Source organism: Propithecus coquereli, unplaced genomic scaffold, assembly GCF_000956105.1.
Source record: "Propithecus coquereli isolate 6110/MARCELLA unplaced genomic scaffold, Pcoq_1.0 Scaffold59, whole genome shotgun sequence".
In the NCBI taxonomy this organism is placed as follows: Eukaryota; Metazoa; Chordata; class Mammalia; order Primates; family Indriidae; genus Propithecus; species Propithecus coquereli.
In genome coordinates, this window is record NW_012151840.1 from 1517812 (window position 1) to 1540001 (window position 22190).

At 58.1% G+C, this 22190-nt stretch overlaps 1 protein-coding gene across 1 annotated transcript; it reads right to left on the reverse strand.

Moving 5' to 3' along the window:
- Positions 1–3519: 3519 nt before the first annotated feature.
- On the reverse strand, positions 3520–20569 carry BCAN (brevican). Its single transcript, XM_012658884.1, has 14 exons — positions 20239–20569; positions 16344–16442; positions 15246–15620; positions 14744–14918; positions 14324–14451; positions 13638–13931; positions 11451–11684; positions 10236–10883; positions 6717–6824; positions 5991–6149; positions 5328–5410; positions 4822–4966; positions 4371–4561; positions 3520–4032 (listed from the first exon to the last, which is right to left on the reverse strand). Exons 2-14 carry the CDS (start codon positions 16432–16434, stop codon positions 3925–3927), a joined length of 2739 nt encoding a protein of 912 aa, XP_012514338.1. The 5' UTR covers positions 16435–16442; positions 20239–20569; the 3' UTR covers positions 3520–3924.
- Between the last annotated feature and the right edge of the window lie 1621 nt (positions 20570–22190).

Here is a 22190-nt window from a genome sequence, read left to right on the forward strand (position 1 = left end):
TGCTTACAAGCCAGGGCCCCAGGGCCCCAGAAAGGGGGGCTGGAGACTTCGGGGTGGGGAGATGCCCAGCTGGCTCTGACCCCCTCCTGGATCCTCCGAACACCATCCTCCCCACTAAGGAGAGACACTTGCCACTCAGGGACCCAACTCTCCTTCCCTGTCTCCCCCTTTTCACCTCTCCTCTGACTTCCGCTTACTTTCCTCCATCCTCCCTGGCCCCTTCCCAATTCCTAAATCCCTTAGTCTCTCCAGAATTCCTTACTTTTCTAGTCACCTCATTTGCCAGGAAATTAGCTCAGAGAGAACTTCAGCTAGCTCACTTTGATGGGGAAACTGAGGCACAGAGAGATGTCCCTTGCCAACAATACTAGGAGTCCCTAGAACCCACTTGGGGTCTACGGAACATGGGCCAGGGGGCTGTGGGCTGTCCCCCTTAAATATTCCAATCCGAAGTGATCAACAGCCTTCTCTCTGTTGACAAGCCATCTAACTACTAAGGAAGAACCACTGGGGAATAAACACAGAAGCCACAAGATCCACCCACAGACAATTAACTGGAGTCTACAGTCCATCGGTGGGGGGAGTTTTCTCACATCCTTCTTCCTCCTTCCCTGCTTTCTTTTCTCTCCCCTCCTTCCCAAGCCCTTCCTCATGCTCTGCCCCTGCATCTTTAAGTCCTCCCTTCCCAGGGGGAAGTAGGCTGCGTTGCAACAGGCAGAGTGGAAGTCAGATCTCAGGAAAGACCTCCCATCTGGAGAATGCAGGAACCCTTGCACAGCGGGGAGAGACAGCACCTAGGTCCTCAATCCAGGCAGAGATCTGCCTGCAGCCCCTGGGGAAAGTCCTCCCACTCACCCATGGGGGTCCGACAGGCTGAGCATTTTTGGAAGTCTTTCGGAGCTGCTGTGTCACAGCAGGCAGCCAGGACAATGGGGCCCTTTCTTCTCCCTATGTGACAGACAGGCCCACGACAGAGCCTCCAGGCTGACAAAGGCCCCAGTGAGGTCAAGGCAGTGCTGTGGGAGTTGGGGGTGTGGGGGAGGAACGGGGAGGTAGGTGTGGGCCAGAGCAGCCTAGGAGGAAGCTGGGGACCCTGGAAGATGAGGGGTCTCTGGAAGGCCCTGTCACCAGGCTCCCAGGCCCCTCAGCAATGCTCAAGTCCCTAACTGTCACCCAGGCTGAGTCTCCTATCTCCATACATACTCTGACCCCCTTCATCCTCAGGGAACAGGAAACCCTGCAAGGGGACCCCACTTTAGACTTGTGGGAAAGAGGCTGAGAGCTTAACCATGCATCCAGGGGCTCAGCAGGGGACTTACATTGTCAGATCTGTGCTGTGCCCTGGAGGCAAAGGCAGACACAGGTGTGGCCCCTGATCCATCTCCTAAAGACACTATGTGAAGGGCCAATTTCTCTTGCCCAGGGCCAAGACGGGCCACAGACACAGACACGCACACATACGCACACGCACGCACATACATGGCCAGGGCTTAGATTCCGTGCAGGGTGCTTAGTCATCCCTGGACCAGCTCCCTCTTCCCCAGGAAGCCCAACAAAGCCAGGAGAATGCTTCCGTTTCCGGCCCTGCCAAAGCAACCCAGCAGGTGTCGGGGAGGGGTTAGGAATCTACTTCCAGCCCTCTGTCTACCTCTGGGGCTCTCCTCACCCACAGACCAGAGAAGATGAAGGACCCCTGCTCCTGCCTACTGCTGTGAGAGTCAGCGAGAAAGCCTTGATGGGAAACCAAAGCCCATCACTAGCTCACCACTATGATCTCTCTGGGAAATCCAACATGCTATCTAAACTTCACCTCTGTGAGGACGTGTTTCTCAGGAAACCTTCCTCAAGAACCCAAGGACAGACACTGCCCACCCCCAACCTTCTCCTCTTCATGCTGTACCTTCAGAGGCCCACCTTGGTCTTCGACCACTCACAATTCCGGCTAAATGCCCTGAAATCCCTAAAAATGCATTGACTGGGCAATCCAGGGTAATATCGGGTAAAGTGAGGGTCTACTCTGGCCCCAGAATCATCCTCTTCTCTGTAGCTCCTTAAGAAGCAGCCCCCACTCCCTAGCCATGCTGGGCTGGGCAGCAGGCAGGGCAGGTGAGCCCCGGGGTGAGGAAGGAATGTGGTGGTAGGTGGGTCGGCACTGATATATCAGAGACCAGCTGGTTGTGGGTTTAGATATAGGGTGGGGAAGGCCCAGGAGCTGGGCAGGGATGACCACCAGCTTCCCCCAACACAAACCTGTCTCAAACCTGTCTCTGTCTCTCTGGCTTTGCTATCTCTGGGTCGCTCCACAACTCTCTTAGCCTTTTGCTCCCTGGATCTGCCTCCCTGCCTCATGGTTTTACTGACTTCGGAAAAGGAATTGCCCAAGCGGGTGAATGGGGTGTAAATGAGTGTGCACAAGCAGGAGTGTGTACACACGACAGTGTGCACGTGTGTGTGCATATGTGTGATCGCGTGTGGCTAACCATGGGGATCTGCAGCAATAAGATTCAGCCCCATCCTGAGGACGGACAACATCCTGTCACACACTTTACCAAGAGGCACAGTTCTGCGCATTGTGATGAGGCCCACAGAAAACCCCCCTCTTCACACACACACACACACACACACACACACACACGCAAACACTCTCCAGTTCTCCGGAGTGACCTCACCATTTCAACCTCCGCTGACTCACAGCCCCCAGGGCCAGCGCTCCCAGGCCGGAAGTCTCACTCTCCCCTCCGCAGCCAACTGCCCCCCTCCCCGCGCCCGGAACGCCTCAGAAAGGAAGAAAGACTGCGGCGCCCCCTGGAGGGATCCTGGAACTCTTCACGCTCCCAACGCCCGTCGCCACTCACGCACGCGCACACGGCACTCGCCGAGCCCCCGCGTCTGCAACCACAGCGCCCTCTGCTGGCCTGTGGGAGCCACGCGTCGTTCCCCAACGCCCAGCTCACAGCAGGCTGGGGACCTCCCCTCTGCCCTTACCTTGTTCCCCTATTTCCTGCATCTCTGCCGCCTCTGGAGGTCAGCCTTCCTGCAGCCTAAGCCCCAGATCTGCTGAAGTGACAGCAGAGCTTTCCCTTCACCCTCACTCTCATGCCCCCTGAGAGAAACCCCCTGCGGAAGCTCGAACCGGGAGACCAAGGCCCCTACCTCTGGGACCTCAGCCCTTCTCCCTCCCGAGACTGAACTCGTCTAAATGTGCTTGACTCTTGGGCACTGCGGCCACTCCATCTCTTTGCAAACATCCTGCAGCACTCCGGCTGTCCCCCAACCCCTGTGGGATCCTCCATTCCGTAAGTACGGTACTGGGCAGCTATACCGTGCCAGGTATGTTCTAGCCACTGACATCTTGGGGACTCCTCTGACCTTCAGAAGCTAATAAACACAGCTCTATCTATCCTATGAGGCCCTGCCCAACCACACACCTCTCTCTCTCTCTCTCTCTCTCTCTCACACACACACACACACACACACACACACACACACAAAACACACACTCACACAGGAGCATACTGCTTGCTTGGGCTCAAACACAGCTTTATTTCCTGCTGGTTTACAGGTACTCCAGCCTGCACACCCATCCCCCTGGCAAACCAAGAATGAGTGGGCACAGTGTGCCCCCTAGAGGAACGGAGGGGACAGGATGGCTGGCAGGGAGAGGGCAGTTAAGGCACTTAGGGACTTACCCGTTGCCCTGAGGGAAAAACCTGATGCCCAGGGTAGGGGGAGAGGGCCTGGGCTGGGCCGGGCTGGGCTGGAGCCTCCCAGGTATTTCCCAGAAGCCTCTCAGGCACTGTCACCTGGACTCCAGCTCCACCCCTCTCAGGTTGTCACTTCCTGTGGTAGCAAGAGCACAGGGTGTGAGGGAGGGTTGGGGTGAGAGGGCAGTGCTGGGGCCAGCAGTGTTCAAGGTCTTGCCCCCTAGGGACCTGGAGCGGGGCTGGAAGGAGGGGTCAACAGCGCCTTCCAGTGCCCCAGTAGCCTTCCCTGGCGTCCTTCTGGGGCCATCACTGGGTGCAGAGCTCGGGCCTGGGGAAGACACACATGCTCACCCTCCACCCTGGGCTCCTTCTTGTCCTCTCTCTTCTCAGAGCCTGCCCTCTGGTGTTCTTGCTCCTTGACCCTGACCTCATCAAAACACTTACTCTGGCTCAGCCCTTCAAAGCCCAGAGTGTGGCTGCATGTTCTCAGACATCAGCACTGAAGGGGGCCCCAGAGTATCCAGCCCACCTCCTTCCCTTTGCCCCAGAGAGGGGCAGTGATGACTCCAAGGTGACATGGCCAGTGACAGGCAGAGCTGGGACTGGAGCCCAGGGCTGCTGTTGGCTAGTGTCCCCCACCCCCACCTGCCTCCTCCTGGCACTCACGGGCCTTCGGGGCACGCAGGAGATCTGGGGAGGCTCCCAGTGACCGTTCTCCTGGCAGCGGATCAGTGGCAGGTTTCGTTGGGCCAGTCCCTCCCGGCATCGGTAGCGAAGCACTGTGTCCACCTCATAGCGCAGACGTGGGCGGCCAAACACTTGAGCCAGAGGCAGCTCCGGTGGGGGCCCACAGGACACTGCAAGGGGGACACAGTTAGGAACTGGGAGCCCGGATCTGTGGGTGACAGTTCCCAGAATCTTGATGGGGAGGATCTGAGCCACAACATGACACAAGAAATCAGGATTCCAAGTGGACCCACGTAATTTGTTAGCCCTCACGTGGTCTGGAACACATTCTGACTCCTCTGTGTAGCTTTTCATTCTATAAATATCAGTCCCCCGTCCCCTAGCCCATCCCTCCATTCCCTTGCTTGGACCCTCCCTTGCCTGCCCTCACCCAGCCCCATCTTGCAGGTGTAGGACAGGTGGTAGTTGCAGGGCACATCACTCCATTGTCCCTGATCATGCCACACCATGACCACGCAGTTCTCTCCAGACAGGAAGTAGCTGTCAGGCTGCCCAGGGTTCCAGTTCTCATAGAGCTGGGGGGCCGGAGGAGACGGTGAGGAGCTCCAACACCAGGAGCATAGGAGGAAATGGACCAGAGAGCATCTGGGGAGGAGGAGGGGTGGGACGGGCCCCAGGATAGGGAAGGCTAAGGGTCTGGGGAGTAGCCCCCCAAGGGGAGAGAAGGCAGGGGCTTTGGGGGAGGGATAATGGGAGCCTGAAGAGGAGGACACAAGGAAGGGAGGAGAGCCCAGGGAGAAGCGAGGAGGGGCACGGGAAAGAGAAGGAGGCCAGGAAAAGAAGGGGAAGGGACCACGGGGGACGGGGGGTGGCGTAGAGAGCAGAAGTGCATCCAGGAAGCGAACTAGACGGCATTGGGGCCGACGGGGCTCTCACCAGGGGCACGCCATCCGACCACAGGAAGTCACCTTCGATGGTCCGGTCGTTGAGCCCGATCCACTGGTACTCCCGGTATCGACCTGGGGAAGAACCGCCCGGGCGAGAAAGTGTGCAGTGAGCTCCGCTGCCAGCAGGTGGCGGTCATCCCCCGTTACGGGCGGCCTGTGGGTGACCGCCAGGGAAATCCTCGCCCGCAATCCCGAATCAGTGCCTCCCTGTTTCCTTATCCTCCCTCCAACCTCTGCACGCCGACCAGATGGAAGGCAGAGACGTAGGGATGGGAGAACAAGAAAAATATCAACCTGGGCTAGAAAAGGGAAACTCGGGGAAAAGAGTAAAAACTTTCAATAAATCAGAGTCGGGGAAGGCAGAGGAAGGTAGGAGAGTCGGGGAGGTGGAGCGGCTGGAGGCGAGCCCCCTGTGCAAGCCTGGCTGACGCAGGTGTGGTTGCTTGCACGACCCCCAACCCTCCCTTCTGAAGCCCCGCTGCCTAAATGTAGCATGGGAAGGAGGGAGAGAGAATGAGAGGGTGAGTGAATGAATGAGCGAAACCTAGTAACGGCTGGGTGAATTAATGAATAAGGCCGTTAATTAATTAGTAAGAGAGTGAGTGAGAGAGAGCAGATGACAGGGGCTCCTCCCGCCCCGTCCCCAGCCCACTGTTGATGAAGTCCTGTTCCTCCGGCGTGCTGATGCTGGCCAGATGCGCGCCGTACATCCGGCACTGGGTCTCTGCCTCCTCCCAGCTCCTTCGTGTAGAAAAGTGCTTGTAGCAGGCGCCCTGGAAGGTGTCCCAGCCAGGGCTACAGAAGCGGAGGCCTGGGGCACAGAAGGGTGGACATCTTAGGACCTCAGAACCCAGAGGGGCCAGGTCTGGAAGGGACTGGCTCCTTCCCCACCGCCGCAGACCGAGAGGGGCGGGGCTAACGGGCAGGAGGGCGGTGCCAAAGAGCTAGCAGGGAACGAGGGGCTAGCATGAGCCTGGAGGGGCTCTTGGGCAGGGGCATGGGTGCCTGCTCTGAGCGATAAGGACCAGGATGAGGGATGGAGTTCCATCCTGGGTCTCTGCAACCCTTCCTCCTAAGGAAGAGTTGTACCTTCCTCTCTTTCCAGGAGAATGGAGACTGGTATGTATTGCCTGCCCACCAAATACCAGGAGTATGCTCAGCACTCCTCCCACACACCCCCTGAGAGAGGCATTTTGATTCCACTTAACAGATGAGGCAATTGGGGGTAGGGTTCTGAGAAGTTATGTAACTTGGCTAAAATGGGGATTCATTAATGACAAAGCCAAAACCGGTGTCCCCCCCAACCCCCAGAACTGGCATATTGTGGCGGGATCCAGGCTTTAGATCTTCCCCCCACCATGCCCCTCAACACACTCACCAACATCGCACAGGTCCCCCCCATAGCCAGGCAAACATAGGCAGCGGACCCCCTCCTCCTCCTCCAAGCATGTCCCACCATTGTGGCAGGGGCTGGGGACACAGTCACCTGAGAGGAGGAAAGAAGCGAGGTGGTGGAGCAGGGGAGCACAACTCTGAAGCCTGAGCCCTCCAGGGGAGGGTCCAGAGGGTCCCCCAGCCCTGATCTCCCTGTCCTGGGAGCTATAATACCACCCTAAAAGGTCCCCCTGGAGCCTGCCTCCAGGCACAGCCCAGCGCTGAGTTTTGGGTTTCTTTCCTCTCCCTGCCCCCCACTTCAGCATTGGCTCAGCCCTGTGCAGGCCATTGTCATGCCCATCGGGGTGGGCCCAGTCCAAAAGGGGATGGGGGAAGTGGCCAGGAAGGCCCTCAGGCCCCACCCCACCACAGGGAAAGATACTGGGCTGTCAGTTATAGACCTGGACTCTTCTCTGGCTCCCAGCTCTTCTGTGTGACACGGGGCAGGTCACTTTTCCTCTCTAGGCTTGGAGTTTTTCCCACACCCCCTGTCTTTGTGCTAGGTCCCAGCACAGTTCTGTAAAGTCTAGGTGGGCTGGATGGAACTAGAGGAGGGGAAGAGGAGAATCACCACAGCAATGGTAGGGTGTGGCCTTCCTGGACTGCTCCTGGGACCTGATGTTGGCATGGTCCACGTGAGTGCTAACCGTTCTTCCTGCGGTCCACTGGGCAGAGTTAGGCAGCCCCAGAAGTGGTTAGCGGAGATCCACCCCGCCTTCCTCACTCTATGTCCTACCCCTGTTCCCCCAGCTCAGGAATGAAGCTGCAGCAGCCCCTGTTATCCTGCAGTGCTGGCTGGCCTTACACACTCAGCTTTCTCTCAACACGCTTCAAGCTCTTTGCCTCCCCTTCGTATCTCCCCAGACTCTTCCACCTTGCCAAGCTCCCCCTCCATCTCCACTTTGGGCCTTCTGCAGGTCCTGCAGCCTAGAATCCATCTCACTCCTTCCTTCTGGCTTCCTCTCCTCCAGGCAGTCCACTTAGACTAACATACCACCCTGAAGGCCTGCAATCTGTTTTTGGGATCCATCTGGCTAGGCCATCTGCCTTCTCTTTTGGACTTCTTCCTCTCTGGATCCTGGGGTGGAAGGTGGGCTGCCCTTAGGCTGTGCCTGGGTGCTGGAGGAGCTATCAGTTTCCACTCCTTTCTGGTCCACATGACCCAGGGGACGATGGCTCCACAGACCAACAGTGCAGGTCACGGCCTTCAGCCAGCCACCGAAAGTAAAACTATCCCAGGGTGGGACCCTTCAGACCTTACCATCCTCCCCTAGCAGCCATGGACAAGGCCCACAATGCTTCACACTGGCCTGGCCGCAGATCCCACACTCTGGTGGGGATCAGAGCAGGGGGAGGGGCAGGAGAAGCTGGAGTCGATTCAAAGAATTTTGCTGGGATGACCTAGCTGTTTTGGGTAAAATGAATCAGCTTTTCCAGCACCATTCCCCATGTCATCTCCCCTCCTGCCAATAGTTTCTTTCCAGCTGGTAGAGCTGCCCTCCCACCCCCAGGGGAGGAGGTATTTTATTTAACCCACTAAGCACCAAGCCCCACAGAGGGTAGGAGTTCTGAACCCCGCTCCCATTCCTCAAGTTTTCTTGCTCCTCCTGTTGTCCTCTCTGCTCTTTCCTGTTCAACCCTCCAACCATGGGGTACAGAGACTCTCAAACTTGGTCCTTGATCTCCTATCCAGGCCATAGGTCCCTCCCCCTGGCTGTGGGCTGCAGAACCTGAACCCAGCATAGGCAGAGTAGGGTGAAGGAACTCTTCCTGGGACTTTATCTCCCTCCCTCCCTCCCTCTCTTTGGGGCCAACTACTATACATAACCAGAAAGTTTTTCCTTCTCTCCTGTAGAAATACCAGGCCAGGGGGCCTCTCACTTATCCTCCAGGAGGGGAACTAAGACACCGTAGATACCTCCAGTTGTGCTGCTTTTCCCACCGAACCCCCTCCCTCCCCACACAGTGCTGAGCTGCAAGGCCAGCTGGGCAGGGAGCAAACAGTTGAAATGGGCGAGCCTGGGTGTGATGCAGGGTTTGATGCATCTAGGAGGGGGAGTCCTGGGCCGAGAGAATCCCAGCCTCCGCTGGGGGCCTCCATTGGGAATCTTAACCTTCCCTGAATAGGCAGGGCTTCTCTCAGACTCCAGAGCCTAACTCTCCATTCCTCCTCTCTCCACACTCTCCATCCCTTGTCCTCTGATTTGTGTCTTTTTCGGCCTTAGGGACTTTGAGATCCTTTGGATTTGGAGAGGGTGAGACCACTTTTTCTGGGGAGGAGCAGGGGGTGGTCATTAGCGCAGGGGTTAGTGGAGGAGGGGGGAGCTGTGGGCAGTGGGATGAGAGTTACATACCATCCCCTTACTGAGACGAAGGGGTAGGAGATGGGGGCTTAGGGCACCTGGATATCAGGGGACCACTGCCATGCTGAGAGACTGTCTCCGTCACTGCTCTATATGGGAGCCACCAAGATGGATCAGAAGTGAATGTAAGTGCACGGCACATGCATCCCAGGCTGTGCGAGTTTCTCGCCTTTGGGAGTGAGGGGCTGCAACTCCCAGCACTCCTGCAGACTGAGGGGCGATGACTTCTCTGGGATAATGTGTGCAGTCAGATTCGGGATCTCAGCAGCCAGGAAGGAAAGTGCAGACCCTTGGGAAGGAGAGGCTGAGGGAGTAGCGACAGGCTGTTAGACCGCCAGGACAGAAAAGGGTAGAAGCTGAAGATGAAAAAAAGAAGAGAACACAAGAGAGGCAGGACACGAAGAAAGAGGGCGAGACATGGAGCCAAAGAGAAGCATCAAAAGCTACCCGTGACACAGACGCATGGAATGAGAAGGGTGGACAGCTAGAGATGGAGACAGAGGGTCCCAGAGCTTGGTTACAAAGCAGTTTAATAGAGATTTATTTCCAAGGTTTGTTTTCCATGAAACAGTAAAAAAAAAAAAAATACTTCACAGAAGTAGTTGCTTAAGGCTCTATGGGGATAAGGGCTCTCCTGGACCCCAGAGGTTGAGGGGCAGGGAGGGACTCCCAGGGTCCCCGGAGACCAGTGCGAGGTGGCTGGAGGGGATGGCACACAGGAGGGGGAAGGGCGCAGTGGAAGGGGGGCCTGGCCCCAGAGAGTGCAATAGGCGGCGCAGGCACCCTGAAGAGGCATGAGGATGCTCTGTGGGGCCGGTGAGATGGGAGCCACAGGTGGAGGGCCCAAGGGCAGGAGAGGATCACAGGTGGTCAGTGATGGGGCTGGGATCACAGGGTGAAGACTGAGAGTGGAGTGGAAGTCACAAGGTGGGTATCAAGGATTGGAGACCCACGGTAGAGGTGGGTAAGAGAATGAAGGCAAAGGACAGGAGAGTCTAGGGTGATGGCGGGTTAAAGGACTACAGGTCAGGTGGCCCAGAGCTGCAGGGGAAGGAAAAGGAGGAGGATAAAAAGGGAGGTTGAGCCTTGGGCAGAATTACCTGATGAGGGGGCCACGGCCACTCCACCTCGGCTGACGCTGTCAGTGGGCAGCACTGGCTGGGCCTGCACTGAGGTCCCTGATGGGGCCGCTCTTCCAGAATTCTCTTCGGAGGGGGCCTCCAGCTCCCTGGTACCCTCAGGGGCCCGTGTGGCTGGAAGCTGGGAAGGGGCATCCTCTGAGCTCCCTGTCTCCTCACTCTCTCCTCGAGGGACCCCAGATAGCTCAGGACCACCAGTTTCCTCCCCCGCCTCTCTTGCCCCAACCGGTGTGGAAGGTGGTGGGGATGTTAGGTTCCCCTCCCTGGCAGTGGGCAGGGTCTCAGTAGGTGGTCCATGGACCCTAGGAGGCCTAGGAGCTTCTGCCTCTCCGTCAGGAAGTGGTGATGCACCAGGCTGCAGGACTGCTTTTGCCAGTGGGGATTCCTGGGAGGGCAACTCATCCTGGGCTGGTTCCGTGGGGAGAGAGGACTCAGGGCTTGGGCTGCTGAACTGGCTGGGCCATGCCCACAGGGCCTCATCCTCCACGTCCTCCTCTTCTTCCTCCTCCTCTTTCTCTTCTTCATCCTCATATTTCTCTTCTTCCTCCAGTGCCTTGCCTTCCTCTTCTGAGGACCCCGTGGGTGGTACAATGGATTGGGTTTCAAATTCTGGGCAAAGCACAAAAGGTTCAGCACCAGGGACAGCACCCACCAGAGGACAGAACGAAGGAAGGGGAAGGAGAGAAAGGCGGGGCTGGGGAGGGGAGGGCAGGTGGGGGAGGAGCCTGGCCTGGAAAGAGGTGGTTTTTGCTCCACAATGGAAGAACTTCAACCTCAACTGCATAGCTGAGGCTTGGACAACTTGAGAAGGCTCTGTGAGCTGTCATTAGCCCAGGAGATCATGGTCGTTGCATCTCCGCTCACCTGGTCTGTCAATACTCTAGTCTGTTTTGGGTAGGTGAGGTGGAGCAGGGACCAAAGAAGGGAGGCCCCTCCTTCCCAGGGGACAGCACCTTAGTCCAAGCATCTCCAGCCGCATATAGTTGGGGCAGAATTTACTTGAAAGACAAAGGTTAGGAGAGGGACTGGAGAAGGGGTGCCCTGTACTACCCAGCTGCTGAAAAAGAACAGGGCAGAGTCCTATCAGCCATGACCCCAGCACCAAACTGGGCTTGTCCCTTCTGCCCCCAACTTCTCTCAGGTGGAGATGTCCCCAGGGTAAGGGATTCGAGTTACCTAGGAGGGTTCTAGGGGCCTCTGCCGGGTCTTCCGGAGTGGAGCTGCCACCTCCTCCATCCTCCATGATGGGAATGGAGTAGATGGCGCCACGGGACTCGCTCTCCACAGCTTCCTGAGGCAGCTGCAGTTCCTCCAAGGTCTCTGTTACGGTGACGATGGCCTCTAGTCCATCAGAGGCCAGGTCAGAAGCTGGGTTGGAGGCCTCAGGGATGGCAGAGGGCTGAGCAGAGTCTGTGGCGGGAGGAAAGTGCCGGTGGGAGGCTGAAGAGGTAGCTCTGCCCTCCCAGGCCACGGCCTGTACGTGAGGGCTCTCAGTTAGACTGCTAGAGACCGTGGGATTCTCTCAGTCCTCTCACATCTTCCTGTGGAGCACCCCAGAACTTTGTCACTCATTTCTCAGGCATTACATGTCATGCCAAGCGTTCTCCTGGGCACTGAGGACACGGTAGAACAAAAAAGCAAACTTCCTGCCCTCAAGGGAATTTATATTCTAGATACACATAGTAAACAAGCATATACTATAATGTTACAGTATAAAGAACAATTGAGCAGGGGCAGAAGACAGAATGGCGGGAAGCACGACTTTAGAGTATCAGGAAGGGCTCAGGTGAGAGCTATTCCCTTCAGTGAGGGGATGGAGCCAGAAGGATGGATGAAATGGCCTCAGCATCTTGGGACCCTGAGCTTGGGGCAAGGTGTGAGGGGTCCCAGTCATCCCAAGATTCTTGGAATGGAAGGGGACAGGCTGCCATCCCCACAGGGGAGCTGCAGGGCAGAGTGCAGGAAGAACACTCAACAGCCGTCACCTGAGGATCTCAGTGTGGGGCAAGAGGGCAAAGGGGCCACCTCCTTCTGTGATCTCCAAATAACCAGAGGTTTAGAGTGGATTACCTTGTCCTCTGGGGAAGGGAACCGAGAGCAGAAAACCAATGAAGCGAAGAAGGAATTGGGCTAAGAAAAGCCCTGAGGGCCCTCTGTACTCAGCCAGGTGAGACAGGACAGTGCGTCCTTGCCCTCATCACCCGCCCCAGTGAGCACTGCTCCACAGCAGACCAGCAGACCTGTGCCCTTGCTTCCTCTGTCCTCTACCAATGGTAGCCCCCACGGTAGCCACACCCTCCTTCCCCCTTCCCCTCCCCCTCATCCAGCTCTTCCTTCCATTCCTTCCCCGAGCGGTGCTTGGCACACAATCATAACCAGAGCATAGAAGTTTCAGCTATTATTATTACTATCCCTATTTCGGGACGCCTTTTCAGATGGACCTGTGTTCCTATGAACTTCACGTCCCCACCCTTTCCAGCCCCAGGCCAAAGATGTCCACAGACCTGTCCCAATGGAAGCAGCACTTTTCTCTCAGTCTCTCCTCATTCTGGGAGTGAGGTGTCTTGTCCCTAGATGGGGATTTCCCATGGCAAAAGCTGTGTCTTCCCCCTTCAGACTAAGTGCTCCTGGAGCATAAAGGCTGTGTCTTGTCCTCTCATCTCTGCTCCCAGCCCTGTACCAGTATTGCGGGCTCACAATTGGGTCAAGGACCCAGACACCCCATGGCAATACCTCCCTGATTGTCAGTCACCCATGGCCTGGACCCTGTGCCTCTGGGGGTCCCAGACCCCGCCTCCCCTCCAGCTCCCAATATATGAGATGTCAAAGCCATCTCAGTGCCCAACTGCACTCGAGGTCTGGCTCCCCATGGGGGGAACTGCATCTGTCCACCAGTATTTGGTGGTTAAAGCTCTGACACCTTTAAGCTGCAGGTTCTGGAAACCTTCCTGAAGGCTCTCAAGGGCACTTGGTTAACTGGGAGAGCTTGAGCAGATCACTGGATTCGGAGAATGTTGGTCATCTCTGTTCTGCCAATAAGCTGTCGGGAAATGGGAACTTACTCAGCAGCCCAGTGTGGAGAGGCCACTCTGAGACTGGAAGAGACAAGGCGTGGACTATGGTGGGAGGCAGATAAGGAGACGCAGAGAGATGACCACTCCTTGAGGCCACACAGCCGAGTGAGACCAAGCCAGGGGGCATGCCCAGAATTAGAACCCTAGACGACAAGCTGGGCATCACCCACGACTCCTTCAGGCAAATGGCAAAGACCTGAGAGAAACTGATCAGAGCCGCGGTGGGACTTTCAGGGCTCAACCTGCCTTTCCGAAGTTGGTCTCAGCCTTTGCAGGGAGGTAGGCTCACCTCGGAAGCAGTACACGTTGAAGCGGCTGTGCTTGTTGGGGAAGCCTGTCTGGTTGGGGAAGAGGAAGAGAGTCTTGACGCCAGGCAGGCCCCCACCACAGCGCTGGCTGGGTGTGACGATCGGGTAGCGCACGCTGCCATCAGCCAGCCAGCCCGGGCTACAGCGGTCCAGGCCACCATCCCAGGCTGCGTACAGTTGGCCTGTGGTGGCAATCTCTGCACCCCGCTCCTGGCAGTACGTCCGTGCTTCCTCCAGTGTCAGCTTATCTGGAGGGGCACCTAGGAACAGTTCTCCTGGGTAGGGAAGAGGAGGCTGGGTTACCAGGTAGTTGGTAGCCCCTTCCACCGTGGGCTCCCACAGGAACCCTGGACAAGCTTCTCCAGGCCAGGTCAACTACCCTACTTCATAGGATGAAAGTCTGGATAGAACTTCAAGATGGATATTACAACTCAAAGGAACCTGGCCCAACTTCCTTATTCTGCAAGGAGCCCTGCACAGGGTCTGCCCAGCAGGTAGCAGAAGAGTACCTGTCTGAGGCTTGCCTCTATGACAGTGTTTGGAAGGAGGGTCACTGATTGTCTCCTTACTCCTGCCTGCCCCCTTAAACACATGAGGGACAGTAAAGTCCAGCAGAGGCCCTGGGAGGACCTACGGGCAGCACTGGGAACCTTTCACCCCCAATCACCATTTAGGTCTTCCGCATAACAGTAGACATCATACAGGTCATCCGGGTCCACCACTCCATAGTTCCGGACCCCAGGGAAGCCATCCATGTCTCCGTAACAGGCCTCTCGTGGGGTCTGGATGGGATACCTGGGGAGGGAGGACAGAGACTCAGTACAGATGCCTTCACCAGGAAGCCGTCCACATGGACCCTGCCGAATCACACTGCCCTCTCACTGCGGCCAGCTGTTGATAGGCTGGCTGTCCTCCCAGCTCTGCAGGGATGCGCACCCTGGCAGCAGGGTCCTCACTCCCCTCCTCGCTGCCCAGAGGCAAGGAGCCCTGTATGCCCCAACTGGCACAGCAGGCAGCGCCTGGCAGAAAGGGAGGCCACAGCCACCTCAGGAGCACACGGAAGCCCTGATCCACAGCCCCAGCCCACCTCACGGTCTGGTCCGACAGCCAGCCAGCGTCACATTGCTCATAGCCCCCGAGGTAGGCCGCATAGAGCTGCTCCGGGGTGGCAATGCGGGCTCCGATGCGGGTGCAGGCCTCCTGGGCCACGGTAAAGGAGAAAGCGTAGCGGGCAGAGCCCTCTCGGTAGAGAAAGACGACCCCTGAGGGGCAGAGAGGACTCCTGAGCCAGGTGATCACCCAGTACACTGACCTCCCCTCACCCCCTTGTCATTGCCCTGCACACAAAGGATAAGGTCCAAATTGTGTTCACTCCGCAGCATGAGGGTCTTAAGTTAGACTATGGGTAGAATTTCCTCCACCTAAAGAGAAAAGGGAGGTAACAACAGCCTGTGTTTCCTCACGCCTTTTCCAACTCAGTCTGTGCTTTCCCGGTGCATTTGCTTCCCCCCTCAGGCTGTGGGCTCCCAGAGAGCAAGAGTCCTCCCCATCCTCCCTCCCAGCACCTCCCTCTATGCCCGCCCTCTCACCTTTGACCTTGACCTCCACAGCGTCACTGCTGTCATCGATGCCGTGCTGGACCTCGCAGCGGTAGATGCCTGAGTCGTTGGGCCGCAGCTCGCTCAGCGCCAAGGAGACATCGGTGAGCGACGCAGGGTACGCAGGCAGCGCCACGCGGAACCGGTACGCCTCGCTGACCTTCACGCGCACTCCTCGCGCCACCAGCACCTCCGCCTCACGGCCCCCGGACAGGAAGGTCCACTTGACTCGCGGAGAGCCCAGCACCGCGCGGCGGCTCGGCGGCGGCCGCAGGTAGTGCACGTGGCACGGGATGGTGAGCGCGCCGCCGAGCACGCCCTGCAGGGGCGCGTTGCCCGCGATGCGCACGCGGAAGGCGCGGTCCTCTGTGGATGGGCGGAGCCGGCTGGAACTTCGCGTGGCGGACTCCCAGCCCTGCCCCGGGATCCCCGCGCCCCGCGCCAGGACTCCCCCGGGCCCTTCAGGACCCCAACCGCGGGCCAGGGTCCCGCAACCCCATCTCTAGGTCCTCCAGGCCAATTGCCACGGTCCCCACGCCTATCTCCCAAAGTCTCCCAGACAACTCGACCCCAGGATTCCTTGCCCTGCTCCCAGAGTCTCCCAGCTCCACCGCGGGATCCCCGGGCCACACCCCAGGGTCCTCCAACCTTGCCCCCTGGGTCCTCCAACCTTGCCCCCTGGGTCCTCCAACCTTGCCCCCTGGGTCCTCCAGCCCTGTCTTCAAAATTTCCCAGTCTGTTCCCTTTAGCGTCTCTTCAGAGTTCCTGCCAGTTCCACTCCTTTTCCGCCTCCCGCTCCATTCATCCTAGCCCCAGGGTCCCCCGTCCTCCACCCTAGGGACCTGGAGCCTTGCAGCGAGTGCCCCTCCCCAGCCTTACCCCCAAGATTGCTCCACCCTACCAGGGGCCCACAGCTCATCTTTTATTTTCAAGTGTTCTAGCCTGGACCCTTCCCCACAGTCCTCCCAATTCTGTCTCTTCCCGGGGTCCCCCAAGGCTGGAAGCAGTTGGTTAGGGCTGAACAAGAGGCCACCCCCACCATAGGGGATGCAGGAGACAGAGACAGTGACCCTGAGTGGGGTTGCTTACCTGAGCTGTCCCCTTCCAGGACATCAGCTAAGGCTGCAGGGAGCTGGGCCAGAGCCAGGGCTGCCAGCAGGGGCAGTAGGAGTGGGGCCATGCTGCAGGCTGGTGGAAGGACTTGAGGAGGAGAGATGCGGTTAGACTTTAGGATGGACTTCCCCTGGCTCCCTACCACACCTACATGGATTCACACATACCCTGACCCCAGAAGCCCACTGCCCCACCTCACCATTAACTCTGTTTCTGATTCCTGTCTCCCTGCCCAGGGATTCCTCCTGAGAGCCAAGACCTGGGTCTGGGTCCTTAGTCCACTCACTGTGTGCCCTAAGCCAAGTTCCTTACCCTTTCTGGGCTTTTGTTTTCTTACTTGCAAAAGAGCACCATTGCTACCATCCCACAAGTTGTGATGAGACTGTGCACTTTGAGAGTGCTTTATATCCTTAAAAAAAAAAAACCCTGTACAAATTCACAGCATCAGGCACACAGTAGGAGCTCAATAAATGCTTACAGCATGAATGGTAGGTGTTATTATACTTAGAAGTCCATCTGCCCCTCCCAGTGCCAAACTCCTTCCTTGAACCCAGAGCCTCCTTCTCCCATAGTACCCCTCCCACCTTTCCTGACATTCCTTCCTCCCTGGGCACCTACCCACCTGGCCTCCCGCAGAGACCAGGCTGATCCCACTGGCTGCCCGCCCCCACGCCAGGCCTCCTCCAGAGGGCCTCCTAGCCTGACCCCAGGCACCGCACAACTTCTCCCTAGCCCATCCGCTCCACTGTCTCCTCCCCACCATTACTTATAAGGAAACTCTTCTCTTTACTCCTCCACCCCCCTTCCTTGGCTGCCTCCTCCCTTCTTCCTCCCAGCCTTTCCTTTCTGCCTGGCACGGGCTTTCCCACCGGATCTCCTGGCTCACAAACCAGCTGGGACAAAGCCCCTGTCTCTGCCAGTCTGGCCTCCATCCAGTCTCTCCCTTCCCCCACCCCACCTTTTGTGAAAGCCCTGCTGGGGGGTGGACCAGGCAGGGTGAGAATAAGTGGGAGGGGCCGCTCCCTCCTGCCCCTGGCTATCAGAAGCTCTAGAACCCAGAATATTCCTCCGAAGATCTCAAAGCACTTACACTCTCATAAGAGGGGTGAAACGTGACATTGAGAAATGGAGACTGAGGCCCAGAGAGGGATAGGGCTGACCCTGGGTCCCCAGCAAAGGCAAGTCAGACACCAGGCCAATGTACCCCCAGGAGGAAAGGCTGCAGAGCTAGTGTCCAACATCATCTTTACGGGTTGGGCTAGATTTAGAAGAGCATGGGGACCCAGGTCTGTCATGGAATAGGCTGATGATGCAGCAGGAGAATTGAAGGTTAGACTGCAGGCAGGACTTCCTAGAGATCAGGCTGATTCCCACTGGCTACCCACTCCAGGCCCACTGTTCAACCTCCATCTTCCCTGCCCTCTCAGGCTCTACCTTTATACACCCCCCCCCCACATAACCCCCACTTTCCTGACCCTGAGCTGATGGGAAATTTCCCTCTTCTCCCAGATCTTCCCAGGCTAAGCTCCCCTGCCTCCTAGCATTGTAACCTCCATTCCCCCCACTGTGCCTGGGCATCATTTCCTCAGGGTCAGAATTGGGAGAAGAGTAGCTGAGCCAGATGCTTAGGGCCTCTCTGACCTTTGACAGGGAAGAGGCGCCTGATGGGGTCATATGAGAGGGTGCTGAGACCAGCTCCAGGCATCGGGGCACTTGGGAGGACCATTTTCTGGGGCTGGAGTAGGGACCATGCAGCATGAGCAGCCAGTGCCTGCCAGGTGCTGGGAGACTGTTTGCATGCATCTGAGCTGTGCCAGGGCCTGGGCCCGGCCCCTGCCTGGTGCCCTCCCTCCCCTCTCTCTGGGCTGGAGCTGGAGCCGCTCACAGCCCTGGCTCCCAGCTCTCTGACAGGCGGCCCAGAAACCCATATAGTTGGAGTCACTCTGGGGCCAACACCCTGGACCACCCCTTTCACCTCTGTTCTGACAGTGGGAGCCTGAGGGAAGAGGGTCTGTCTGAGTCCAGTGAGGACCTGGTCGCTCTGCAACATGGAGGGCAACCCACTCCTACCCCCAGGAGTGGGAGCTACAGGCCAGAAAGGCCAAGTGGGTAGCCCTGCGCAGTTCTCAGAGAGCTCTGTCTCTCTTCTCGCCTCCATTGCACCCAGCGGGGGCCTCAGCCCTTCCTGGTACAGGTGGGAGCCCCGCACACTCAGGTATCCCCTCATTTGGCTCCAGGCTCAGAACCCAGGGGTCCAGGGTGCTGCGGCCTCCTCTACGCCACGCACTCACCTCCACTCCGTCTTCTCTTCCTCCAGAGCGGGACACGCCACTCCATCTCTAACCCTGGGAGCTCAGCAGTGATCCTGTCTCTTCCCCTCACGCCACATCCTCCTCTCTCCCAGCTCTGTCTCCTGCTCCAGCCTCTGGGTCTCTGCTCTTGTTTTGGGTTTCTCAAGCTATTCAGGAAACTCTCCCCGTGCTACACCATCATTGCTGTCTGACCGTGGATGTCCATCTCGCTCACAGGCTTCAGACACAATCCACGGAGAATTAAGACCAGGCTGTGTGTGTGTGTGTGTGTGTGTGTGTGTGTGTGTGTGTGTGTGTGTGTGTGATTTCCATGCTCAATGCCCACCAGCTGGCAGGCCGAAGTCTGCCCCATAGGAGCTGAGCGCCAGTCGTCAGCAGGGTCAGCAGGGAGGCACAGGAGGCCAGAGCTCCTGTCACAGCAGGAGGGAAGCTCTCAGCTACCCACTTAGTGGCTGAGTGAGGAGCAACACGAGCCTACACGATGTCAGGGAGGCCTTAGGGCCTGTAGGAGTAAAGGCAATGATCGTATAAATAGTCCTAGTTGTTGGAAGTACAACTCACAATACTATTAGCAACATCAGCAGCAGAGCCATTGCGGATCCCCCTGGTACAGAATCTGAAATGTGGGCGATGCTGCTACGACAGCAGAGGTAGCCCCAAGGCACAGGCACTGCTAGTGCTGGGGGCAGGTCTAGTGGCAACCCCCCTCACTGATCCCATTGGTGTTATCTGCACTCCAAGTAATAAAGATAATAACGATGCCAAAAAACCTGATGCCAGTCTCTTGCTGTCAGAGCCCTGCGAGCAGAGCTACTCCGGTAGGAGAGGGCTAGGAGGTGCCCATTCCCAGCCTCCCGGCAGCACTAGGAAGGAAAGCGGCAGTGGTAACCCAGCGCTGGCTACCGATTACCGACCGTCTACCTGAGCCGGGTCTCCTGCCACGTGCTTCCTAAGGATAACCTCGACTGTGAGAAAAACGCTGTTTATGTTTTCCTCGGCACACTGACGAGGAACCCAAGGTTCAGGGGTGTCAGCTAATGACCCCAAGGTCACACAGCAAGTAAGTGGTAGAGCTGGCACCCCGACCGCCCGCTATGGCGGCTCCGGTTCGCCGGCTACGGCAAGGTGCCCCCGGCGGGCTGCTCCCCGCTGCTCCTCCTGCCGTGCTGCCCCCACGCGAGCACAGAGTCAGGGGCTGACCCCGACCGCCGCCTCGCTGCCGGGGACAAGGTCGGAAATCTCGGCGGCCGCGCTGGGATCGGAGAGCGCCGCCGGGAAGATCCGAGGATCCAGAGGGGCACCCGCGCACCCGAAAAGGGGCTGCTGGTCAGACCGCAAGCAGCAGTGGGACTGTCGCCGGCAGAGCCAGGGGTATGCAGATGGGACACGGCAGCAGGAGCTATCGGCGCTCGAGGCCGGCCCGCAGCAGACCTCGCAGAGGTGTCAGGGGCGACGAGTTGGGTGCCCCAGAGCCTCGGGGGCAAGGGCTGAGGGGTGGGGGGCGCTCCTTTCTCTCTCTCCCTCCCGGGGCTGGGCGGCCGGGATGCGGTGGCACTCACCTAGCCAGGGCTGGGGTTGGGGGATGGTCCTGAGAAGTTTGTCGCCTCCTCCGGGGGTCTCCTCCGGGTCCGCCGCTCGGTCCTGCAGCTGCAGCCGAGACTGCGGCGGGGACTGCGCGGGCGCGAGGAGAGGCCTGGCCCGCAGGACGTTCGGAAGAGGGCGCCGGCCCGCCCGGCGCCGCACAAAACCCCCTTTCTTCCCCCCGCTCCTGCCCCGCCCTTCCCCGGGGCCGCCCCCGCCCCCTGGCCGGGAACGCGGGGGGCTCGGGACGGTCACGGGACCCGCTGCCTTCTCTGCGTCGGTTCCCGGCGGCAGCGGCGAGAGCAAGGACAAGCGAAGTAGGACATCGTTCCGAGGATGAGAAGCCGAGGACCTGGAGTAGGGAGGGAGGGCAGGAGGGGCGGGGAGGGAGCTTTCGCCGAGCTAGAGCATGATGCTGCAGCCAGAGGGATGGAAGTTAGACAGCTGGAGGGACTTCCCGTTGGTCAAAGGAGGAGGAAGAGGAACTCAGGCTTATCTGCAGGCAAGAGAATGAAGGGAGAATGAGGGCTTTGCTCCTGAAAAGAGAGATATCCCCCACCTCGTAAAAATGGGAAGCTCTTTTTCGGAGGCAGAGATGAGGTACAAATGACCATAGCCACCTCCCTGAGGAAGCTCTGATTGGGTTTTGTCTCCTGTGGTGCTCCCACTCCCTGCACAGAGGAGGAGCTGACTTTGCAGCTGGAGGGATCGAGGTTAGATAGCAGAATCATGAGTTAATCTAAAAGAGTCAGGAAATCTCTAGACCCGGTGGGGGTGGGGGTGGGTGCACTGTGAACGGACACGACTGGTCACGCAAACCAATGTGCAAAATGCAAGCGTTGCTGGGAGCCCAGAGGGCATACTAGCCAGGGCTGTCGCTACTGAATGTGCAGCCTGGTGCCAGGGGGTGGGCCTTGAGCGCTGCCCGGCCAGGAACTCATCAGCGCCCAGAATACCAATGACCCACCCCCAGCCCCCGCTCCAGGGCCTCGGCTTCCCTCTGCTTTCCCAGGCTCTCTTCCCTTTTCCCTCGTCTCTGCCCTCCTCCCTCCCGCGACTCTAGGCAAAGCCCCTGGCACGACTGTGGTCAAGACAGCCAGATGCCTAGATTCTCTCCCCTGGATACCAGTGTTGGCACCCAGGATAGCTTGTGGGGTGCTTTGATCACCCTAATCTCCAGCAGCATCTTCAAAACATCCCAAGTAAAGTGGGGTGCCCACCACGCAAATGCAGGCTCAGGGCAGGTCCCCAGCTTTCCATCTAGACTGCACCCTAAGTCCCATCTGGGAACTCTGGACTGCCCTCTGCTGTATGCCCCGAACCCCCACTCACCACTGCCTGGCTTCCACTCCCAGGGCTGTGGACTTGGTTCCAAAAGGCTTTGAGAAGCTCACAAAGAAACTCCGCCTCAAATCCTTGAGGACCTAAAGGGAAGATTCTGGCTTCTCTCCAGAGACCCATCTACTGTAGGGACAGGACAAGAGGACCCCGGGGTGGTGGATAGTAAGGTCCCTCAGCAAGAAAAATGCAGGGACAGGGATGCCAGACTGAGAGGGACAGAGTAAGAAGCCTGAGGGAGTCCGGGGAGGAAGAGACCTCAGTTTATTCATTTCATTAAACAAATATTAATTGAATTCTCACTGTGGACCAGGCACTGTTTTAGGCCTGGGAATGCAGCCCCAAGTCCTCTAGTAGAGAGGAGAGATTTGAGACTGCCTTTGGGGACAGATCTGGGAAGCCTTAGGACCTCCTTCTGCTCCCCTCAGACCTCGTATCTCAGAGCTGAAAGAAACCCCCCTTCCTCCCAGACAGTGTCCGCATGGACGCGTGCGCCCGGCCTACCTCCTCACGGGCTCTCCAGGGCTTGAGGCCAGCCAGGCTGAGCCAGGCAACCAAGTGGCTGAAATTCAATCTCAGTGGTGGCTCAGAT

What these genes read in the sequence shown, in the direction of transcription:
- BCAN (XM_012658884.1), bottom strand. Translation starts at nt 16,434, where the DNA reads ATGGCCCCACTCCTACTGCCCCTGCTGGCAGCCCTGGCTCTGGCCCAG. An exon ending in GGCCCCTAGAACCCTCCTAG is followed by an intron (nt 10,884 to 11,450) that starts GTAACTCGAATC and finishes TGCTTTGCCCAG; the next exon opens with AATTTGAAACCCAATCCATT. An exon ending in CCTGCGTGCCCCGAAGGCCC is followed by an intron (nt 4,033 to 4,370) that starts GTGAGTGCCAGG and finishes TGTCTTCCCCAG; the next exon opens with GCCCGAGCTCTGCACCCAGT.